Source organism: Choristoneura fumiferana, chromosome 18, assembly GCF_025370935.1.
Source record: "Choristoneura fumiferana chromosome 18, NRCan_CFum_1, whole genome shotgun sequence".
Classification (NCBI taxonomy): domain Eukaryota; kingdom Metazoa; phylum Arthropoda; class Insecta; order Lepidoptera; family Tortricidae; genus Choristoneura; species Choristoneura fumiferana.
In genome coordinates, this window is record NC_133489.1 from 9,893,056 (window position 1) to 9,902,926 (window position 9,871).

The 9,871-nt window shown below is 36.0% G+C and overlaps 2 protein-coding genes across 2 annotated transcripts; both read right to left on the bottom strand.

Moving 5' to 3' along the window:
* Positions 1-656: 656 nt before the first annotated feature.
* LOC141437751 (ankyrin repeat domain-containing protein 49-like) lies at positions 657-4,045 on the bottom strand. Its single transcript, XM_074101244.1, has 3 exons — positions 3,721-4,045; positions 3,343-3,648; positions 657-1,496 (listed from the first exon to the last, which is right to left on the bottom strand). The coding sequence occupies exons 1-3, from the start codon at positions 4,013-4,015 to the stop codon at positions 1,258-1,260; spliced, it is 840 nt and encodes a 279-aa protein (XP_073957345.1). The 5' UTR covers positions 4,016-4,045; the 3' UTR covers positions 657-1,257.
* Positions 4,046-6,389: 2,344 nt separating this feature from the next.
* On the bottom strand, positions 6,390-9,626 carry Dbp73D (putative ATP-dependent RNA helicase Dbp73D). The gene is made up of 7 exons (XM_074101245.1): positions 9,505-9,626; positions 8,856-9,186; positions 8,487-8,768; positions 8,125-8,302; positions 7,284-7,938; positions 7,020-7,200; positions 6,390-6,607 (listed from the first exon to the last, which is right to left on the bottom strand). The coding sequence occupies exons 1-7, from the start codon at positions 9,525-9,527 to the stop codon at positions 6,416-6,418; spliced, it is 1,842 nt and encodes a 613-aa protein (XP_073957346.1). The 5' UTR covers positions 9,528-9,626; the 3' UTR covers positions 6,390-6,415.
* Between the last annotated feature and the right edge of the window lie 245 nt (positions 9,627-9,871).

Sequence of the window (9,871 nt, forward strand, 5' to 3'; positions counted from 1 at the left end):
CTTCCCAAAGTTACTATTCCACGCGGACGAAGTCGCGGGCAAAAGCTAGTATTATATAAAGTTCTGTTGTTACCATGTTTTGTCTATTTTCGATAAAAGAACACCAGGACAATAAATAAATTATGCATACAAAAACAGTATTCTCTTTGTAAATTAATAGATGAAAGTGTAATTGCCAAAATAAAGAATTTCATCAGTAAATTAAAATATTTTATCTTGACTAAGAAATACAGTATTTTAATGGGAAGTCGATTTCTGGCAAATGTGGAACAAATAAAATATCTTAAATTCTGCGAATGTTTTTTGATAACGGCAACACCTTTGTTTACGTATTTTCCATGGGATTAAAAATCCGGGTTTACCTGTTGTTGCGGTCACTTCATGTTTGAAATTTTGTATACAATTGTCAGTAGTTTACAGTGACACGGTACTAAAGTGTAAAGATACTTTTGACTGACTACATGAACATGAAGCTGTAGTAGATAGTGTACCTACATAAATATTGTGAGTATTCAAAACGAAAGATTTTATTGAAAATTCAAACTGTAATATAGATGCACAGAAAAACCAGAAAAATAAGACCAGCACTGGGAACCGAACCCAGGTCCTCGGTATTCCGTACCGCGTGCTATACCGCTACACCACTGCTGGTGGCTGCTGGACCAGCAGTGGTGTAGCGGTATAGCACGCGGTACGGAATTCCGAGGACCTGGGTTCGATTCCCAGTGCTGGTGTTATTTTTCTTTTCAATTTGGGTTTTACGGGATGACCGTAAAAGTAAAAATTTGGATGAAATGAAAAAAAAATACTAAAAGATTTAAAAAAAACAATCTTGAAAGATTTTATGTTTAATATTAAATGTGATACTGCTAATTGCTGTATTAGATTGTAATTTACTCGTCTGTAATTTATTCTAAGAGGATTAAACTTTTTAATAAATAGATTAGTTCTGATTGCTCAACTTATTTGTAGTCAGAACCTCAAATGCATATTATTCTTGACGTAATGATAGTTAAAGTCAGAGTAGTTCATATTTAGCGATAAATTAAAGTATGTAAATATAAGGTTTAAAACGAAAATTTAGGGGCTGTTTCACCATCCATTGATTAGTGTTAACTGATGGTTAAATGTGATACCGTCTCTATTTGTTTTGTTTGAATATACGGAGCACGGCATCACATTTAACCGTCAGTTAACGCAAATCAATGGATGGTGAAACAGCCCCTTAGACTTAAACTTAGTTTGACCTTTCTCATCCTATTCTCCTCTTACATAGGGATTGCAAGTAAATTCTAGTGATTTGATGTATGATGCTGCTGGCATTACCATTTCAAAAAGTGGGGCGTAAATACCATGGCAACGAGCCAACTCTTCAGGTGTTTCACCAACATTATTGACCCTCTGAGCTACTTCTGCACTATCTTCTCTAAAAAGTAATATAAGTAAAGATGACTTGCTATGGCTTTTAGCTGCTGCTAAATGTAGTGGTGTTTGATCTGGAACAAAATATTTATGTAACTATTTGGTCTATCTGTGACCTGTAAAGCAGATTAATTTTATAGGACAAAGTTATATTATAATGATCAAACATAGCACTAGAGGAGGCATTTTGCGGGCACACCAGTTGGTAATGTTTACAAATAAATCAATTCAATTCAATTAAATTTTTGGGATTATAATGGCCCCATCGAACGATGCGATGATTCCGCCAATGTCGAGGTTGGATAAGTCACTGCCAGTCGACTTCAGGTCGAGTACGGTAGAGCTGTCCTTGTTCGGTAGAATACCAGCCACAACCAATCTAAAACAAAAAGCAATCACCTGCCACCACTGAACAACCCACTACTTAACGTATAGTTAGACACAGTTTAACTACGGGATACTATTTATTTTCCTTTCAACTAAGAGATTGCCAGGTCATATACCAAAAAAAAAGGAAGGGGGGGGGGAGAAGTAAAAAGGGATTCGGGTTTGGATTATAATTTGATGTTATTTTTAGTTAAAAATGAGTCTAGTATACTACAAAAAGGGGAGAAAACCAGTACAAATAAATCAATTTTCGAGTTGTCAGAAGAAAGTATTTTTATACTTAGTATTTTTTACTCCTTAGTTCTAAATAGGTACTTACTGTATAGATTAGGCACCCTACTAGGTAGCTGAATGTACTAAAGCATGTGTATTTTAAATAACACAAGAAATATTGAATTTAATATTATATATGTTTTATATATACATACATTAATATGTTATGTGGCCATTTAAATAGGTTTTATGCATTATGTAGGCAAATAAAGATTGTTTTTTTTTTTTTATCTTTATTTATTATGGAACTTTGATCAAACTATAATGAACATGTCAGTTCACAAAGGCCTTAACTATTTTTACATTCTTTTGACATAATGGGTTAAAATACTAGATCATTTATAATACTGAGTATGGATACTCGTATATTAAAATAAAATATGTTTTTAGGGTATTGTAGCCAAATGGCAAAAAACGGAACCCTTATGGATTCATCATCTGTCTGTCTGTCCGTCCGTATGTCACAGCCACTTTTTTCGGAAACTATACATACTATACTGTTGAAACTTGGTAAGTAGATGTATTATGTGAACCGCATTAAGATTTTCACACAAAAATAGAAAAAAATAACAATAAATTTTGGGGGTTCCCCATACTAAGAACTAAAACTCAAATTTTTTTTTTTCATCAAACCCATATGTGTGGGGTATATAGATATGGATAGGTCTTCAAAAATGATATTGGCTTTTCTAATATAATTTTTTTCTAAACTGTTTAGTTTGCGCGAGAGACCCTTCGAAAGTGGTAAAATGTGTGTTCTAAAATAAGGGTGATAAGATAAAACTAAAAAATATATATGATGTACATTACCATGGAAACTTCCACTGAAAATTGGTTTGAACGAGATCTAGTAAGTAGTGTTTTTTTAATACATCATAAATCGTAAAGTAAAGGAAACTTTTATATTATGTTACTTGCTGCTATGGAACCCTTCATGGGTGAGTCCGACTCGCACTTGGCCTGGCTTTTTTGTAAACATTACCAATTGACGTGCCCACTAAATGCCCCCTCTAGATAATCAGGGAACGAAACTTTGATGCTGGTGACATCATTATGACGCAAATTGACATATAGGGTGTTTTTATAAATAAGTACTGGCTCTTTCAAGTGTCAATAAAATATCCGTAAACTAAAGAGGCCAATAAGTTGTTAGTTATTATCTATAATCTAGATAAAAACACTGTATGAAGCTTGATGTCATATGGCTGTTACCGGCATCAGTTTCGCTCCCTGTTCATAATGATAAAAGAAGTTGAATACCTCCATCAGAAACTGCAAAAGGATCAGCACCACCTGCTAGTAATCTAGCAACAATAGTGTAATTATTCCAATTGGCTGCAGAATGTAGAGGTGTCCATCCAAATTCAGTTTTGGCATGTAGCTTGGCTCCCCTACTCAGCAAATGTGTTACAGCTGACATGTGATTTCCATATGCCGCTCGGTGAAGTGGTGTGTATCCATTACAGTCATTGGCATGAACTAATCCTGGTTGAGTGGTTAACAGCTCTTTAAGTTGTTCTAGCTCTCCATTCTCAGCAGCCCATAGGACATGGTCAATTGGATTTGCTGAAAATTGTATATAAATTGTATTAAAAGGTAACAATATGAGAAAATAACTTTGTTACAATAGGCTTTTACCTTTTGGATCTTTTACTTCCTCGACATCTTCATCTGGATCATCCCAACCAGACACAAACATTCCCGAAGTTGCCGGGTTTTTCTTGCATCGCTCTATCTCAGCGTGAATGTCTTGAAAAGACCTTTTTGGCTGCTCTTCGAAGAGATCAGAGTCTTCAGAATCAGACATGCTAAGTTTCTTTATAGACAATTTAACAAACCCAAATAGACCATATAATATATAAAGTAGGTACTCTGTGAAATAGACTTTACTTTCAGTGTTTACACTTGGTTTACACAAACAAATCGCATTCATTAATCTATTCGCGTATTTTGACGTTGACGTTTAACTAACTCGACTGTTTTGTTCTTTTTTTTTTTTTTTTTTTTTAATGGCTCCGAGAACATTAGCCAATGACAAAGTTAGGGAAACAGTTGTTATAATATGATAAGACGGTAATAGGATTACGGAAAAAATTTAGGATCAGAAAGGATTAGAGTTAACGTGTAGGAGTATATATACGACATAAAATTATAATTTGATATCATTTTTTTCTATGAATGATGCTAAAATGTTATATATATCACTGGTATTAAGATGCAATAAACAAATAATGGAGGTGGGAAAGGGAATTGGAATTGATTGGAGTTGACAGAAAAGATCAGAGTGGTCGTAAAGCGAGCATGAGAAAAAGATGTGATTCAGGTCTCCATATTCTCCATAGGAGCATGTAGGGCTATCAACTATTTTAAACTTGTGTAAGTGCGCTGGAGTACACACATGGCCCAAACGTATCCTGCAGAGAACAGAAGTGGTTCTTTTGCTTAAAATAGTTTTGTGGAACCAAGGCTTATGTGGTAGAGACTCTTGGACAAGGCGATGTGTTGTTCTTAGGTTTTGTTAGATGTTACCAGCAGGGCTACTACGAAACTCGAAGTTCGTGTCGTGCGGTCCCTCTGACACCTACACTATTTAATACGAGAGCAAAAGGGGCGGTATGATACGAACTTCGAGTTGCGAGTTTCGTAGTAGCCGAGATATTGTACTTACCTATAATTCATTGAATCAGGCGTTACTTTGCGGTGGTCCATTCCATATCAATGAACTAAAAGAATTTCCTTGCTCACCCGCGACCTTACGATAGCTAAGCCTATGTAAAATATGCGTGTTCATGCAGTTCCTCCACCTCCACACTGTAAGAACACACACAAATCACACAAACCCATCTATCATCATTCTTTATCGGACTCAGATTCGTACATTATTGTGGCAAGGGGTTTCGTCTCGATGTTTTAGAAAGCATGGAGATAATTAGATACAACAGTATGGGTTCTATTATTAATGAGCATCTAAATTTAGTTTCAACTCCGTTGCTACGGCTTGGATCTAATTTCAGCAATGGTAGTTAATAAAACATGCCTTGACAGTAAATAAATAAAAATCAAGGTAGTTTTGAAGGACGGTTAAAATTTATTAATAATTTGTGGGTAGATTTGTTTCATAATAGTTATTTATCTACATGCATATCATAACTTCCCTATTATATGTTCAGAAACGACTATCAAATGGCCTTTATTAAGAAACCTGGTATCTGCGGGTGCATCTTAATGTTCACATTAAAGTACAGTGCATTTTAATGTTTACATTAAAGTATCGATAATACTTTTTTTAACAATGCATGTCTCTGTACATATTGTAGAAAACTTATGACATGCATGTAGATAATAATTATTATTATAAATAAAACTTTAGTTTTTTATTATCTGTTTTGTTTAAGCTTTGGTAGGTACTTCAAACTAGTTATCAATAAGTACCTGGAAGTCTACTACGAAACTCGAAATTCGAAGTTCGTGTCGTGCGGTTCCTCTGACACTTATACTATTTATAGTATATACGAGGGCGAGAGGGACGGTACGATACGAACTTCGAGTTTCGTAGTAGCCCCACTGAAACTGCGGGGCTATACTGCGAAGTGCAAAATTCGAACATCGCATCTTGCCGTCCAGTTGACGCTTATGTTATTTAAATACGAGAGTGAGAGGGACGGTACGATATGACTTTCGTAGTAGCCCCTCCGGTTTCATTTGTCTTAAATTTCCGCTACACTTTGAAATAACTTTGTAGCTGGCAACCTTTTTTTTAAGTTTCGTTTTACTTGTACTCATGGAATTACATAAGAAATAGTGTTATCTATGGTAGACGACTCGAAACAAGAGACAATCAGAGGGCACACAGACAGAATACCGCGCGGGAAATAAGCGTGGCGCTGGCGCGGTATTGTGTGCTCTCTTTCACGTTAGCTCGAATATTACAACCGGCACCGCCTCCGGCGTCAGTGTTTCCAGCTTACGTTGTAGTTTTGCAGAAATTAAAATTGTGTATTTCTTAACCCCCAACGCATAAAAAGGGCAAACGCATAAAGTTTGACCGCTATGTGTGCCTGTGTCTGTCTGTGGCATCGTAGCTCTTAAACGGATGAACCGATTTGAATGCGGTTTTTTTAATTTGAAAGCAGATTTTCTAGCGATGGCTTTTAGACATGTTTCATCAAACTCGGTTTAGCCGTTTGAGATATTGAACTTTGAAGTGACAAAGTCAGGGGTTTTCCAACTTTTGAGTGTATTATGTGGTATTATTTTAAGTCGATATGATTCCGATCTAGGTATGCGATTTGTTAATACTTAAGAATTAATCATTTTTGTATTAAATATTATTTTATTCATGTTTCCTTTTTTTACAACCCCTTTTTAATGCTATAGATTTCTTAACCTTAGAACTAATCTCATCGTTTATTATGTGCTTAGTTTCTTGTATAGCATATTCGTAATCGGTTGATAAACGATCAAATACATCATTCTGAACTTGAATTTGATTTATTTCAGCTTTTCCTCCAGACTGCAAAAGTTCCTGCAAGTAATTTTTAAATCAGTTTCATACCAATTACTAGATACATAATTTGTAGCCAAATAATTCACACAATTGTATAAGTGAAATGAAATGCATCTGTTATACATATAATACATGTTGTCCTATAAGGGTCTACGCTAGCTGGCGCGTGCACATGGCGCGGGCGCACTCCTGCGGGTGCGCGTACAGATAAACAACGCCGCACGCGACGTGGGCAGTTAGTGCTGCTCATACTATTTTTCGATAAGCGTCCACCCGCCCGCTCCGTGCAAACCGCGTCAGCTGGCGTAGGCCCTAAATCGTGTATATCCCATCATTACTGAATAAACAATAAGTATTACTTCCTAGTTGGTACCAGCATCATAAAGGCTGTTTTCGCTCTTTTATTTAAATAGATACATTGTAAACTAACTTTGAATAAGTGCATTTGGTTGTGCTGCAGTATAGTAACAGCATGGCCGACGCGGCCAGCTCTCCCCGTGCGACCTACTCTGTGTATGTATGTCTTGATATTCCTTGGAGGATCATATGACACTACATAATAACAGTCAGGAATGTCAATGCCTCTAGCTAAGGCATCTGTACCAACCAAACTGAAACACAAAGTAATGTAAGTAAAGTCAACAGAAATTAAGATGACAAACAATTTCCAGGGGAATATAATACTCTTACTTACACATTTATCTCTGACTGAGTGAATTTCTTCAAGACCATGTCTCTTGTAGACCTATCTAAAGCTGCTGATAGTTCAGCAACTTTGAGATTGCCTTTGCCCCAGACATTCAAAAGCACTGTGAGCCTATGTGCTGACTGTGCTGCATTTGTAAAGCAGATGACTTTATCCCAATTCTGTTCAACCAAGAAATGATAAAGGATGAGTGGCTTGTCTTCAGCATTGCATTGAACATACTGCTCAACCAATTCATCTGGAGTAGTGAACTTTCTGATACTATCCTCATCCTCAAAGTCATTAGTGGGAGCAGCAGAGAACAATTTCGGTTGAAACAATCCCCACTGTTCCAATTTTTCAGGATCTTGAGAAAGAGTGGCGGAGAACAGAAGTTTGTGAGGAGGTGGATTCTGTTCACTGAGACTGTTCCAGCTTAAGTTGGCCACTTTGCCCGTCATGAGTTCATTCTCCAGCTTGATGTGTCTATCCAGATGGTAAAGCCAGTCATTTTGGATGTGGTCCATTATTCTATCAGCCTCATCAATCACAAGGAATTTTAGGTGCTTTAAAGTGAAGCCCTCTGTGTTTTGTATGTGCTCCACTAATCTGCCTGCTGTGCAGACTATGATGTCAGCTTCACTGATCCACCCAGCGGATTCAGCTGTAATTTAAATAAGTATTGATTCAATAACATTTCTGGGATATTATGGTATTAATCTTTGCAATACTGTTAGACAACTTTTAGTCTCATACAATAGAGTTATATATGTGCAGTAGAATATATGTCAGAAAAGTTTAAAATGGAAATAAATATCCAAAAAAGTAATAAAATTATTTTTGAACTCACTGTATCTTACTATTTGCTGCTGTTCCTTGCGCAGTGGCGTTGATGCGCTCAATAGCACCACCTTCAGACCTGTGTTTGTGCAGTACTTCTTGAAGACTTTGGATACCTGTGCTGCCAATTCTTGAACTGGTAGTACAATCATAGCTCTGACATGGTGGCCAATACTATTCATTAAAATCTGAAAGTATATTGTTATGTATTATTAAACATAGTCTACAACTGTTTCCCACTGCTGGGCAAAGGCCAGAGCTAAACCTGTTTAGCCAATAGCCATTCACTCAGTTCCGAAGAATAAAGAATATGTTACATGCAGAACTATATCATTAGTAAAGAACGGTTCCACAAGTAAAAGTGATAATTACTTGAACAATTGGTAAAACAAAAGCCAATGTTTTACCACTTCCAGTTGGGGCTGAGACACAAATGTCATGAGGCCAAAATGGATGAGGCTGTTCATTTTCCTTGATGACAAAAGGGATAACTTGTTCTTGTACTGGAAATAAATGTGTGACACCTTCACTCCGGAGTGTTCCTTTTAAAGTATCATGCAACCAATCAAGGTCTTCTACAGTACATGATAACTTTTGTAGATTTGTGGATATACTATAGGGGTGTGACAGCCAGTATGGCAAAACCCTGTGAACCTGACAACAAAACAATAATATTAAATGCTTAAAAATATAATTTGAGTAATTATAGAATCAAATCAATGAAATAATAAGTATTCTGACTTTTATCTTCTTCTCAAAGTTTTCTGTGCCTAAAACTTTGAACTCAAATGTTGATTTTTCTTTTACAGTTGTTTGATGTGTATCAGGTTGTGTTTCTCTTGCTTTACTATCTTTTAAATCATTGCTTGTGCCTTCTATTTCAGTGTCATTTTCTGGTTGGTTTTTTGACACTGCAACTATTGATGGGGCTTTGTCTTCCCTCAAACTTATAACATCTTGACGTTTTATGTTACTATGGGCTCTTTTCCTTTCTTCTATCTTTTGTTTAAGTTTCTGTAATTGTTTCGATTCCTGATTTATTAAATCTACATCTTCCTCTGGATCCCGATACCTTTAAGAAAATAATGATGGATATTATATGATGTAACGATGAAGATTAACTGATAGAGATCCTTTAATGGGATAAGTTAGTCTTTGTACATTTACAAGAATACAATACAACACAATGACTTTATTGTACACCAGAAATAGTAAGCGATACAGATAACAGGTACATAGAAAGAAAGTTACAAGGTAAACAATAGGCGGCCTTATCGCTTACCTCAACGTTTGTAAATTGTTTGTTTATGAATTTGTACAATATAGGTCTTACTACAATGATACAATTTTTTTGTTACATTAATTGTTAAGTTTACTGAAAATTATTTACCTGTTGATGACAAATAAATCCATGGTATTCCTATCCTTTACGAAAGCGATAAAAACTCAAATTATTTTTTGTGGCGATAGAAGGTTATGAGGGTTATGTGTAAATTTTCACGCACGTTGAGTTGACAGCTGACAGCTAATGTCGAAGGGAAAAAAGGTGCGGCCACGTGCAGCCGCTCGACGCTCGTTTCCAGCGTCAAATCTGGTCACGTGACATATAGCGAAAAAGCTGAAAATGTGGAGCTTTATCGGTCGAAAAAAAACCTCTTAATTTGGGAAAAAAACCCTTTTTTTGTTTTCATTGAATTCATTGAATTCCAATTTCTTTTATTTGTACTACTGCCACGACGGCCACTAAAGCAGGTTAA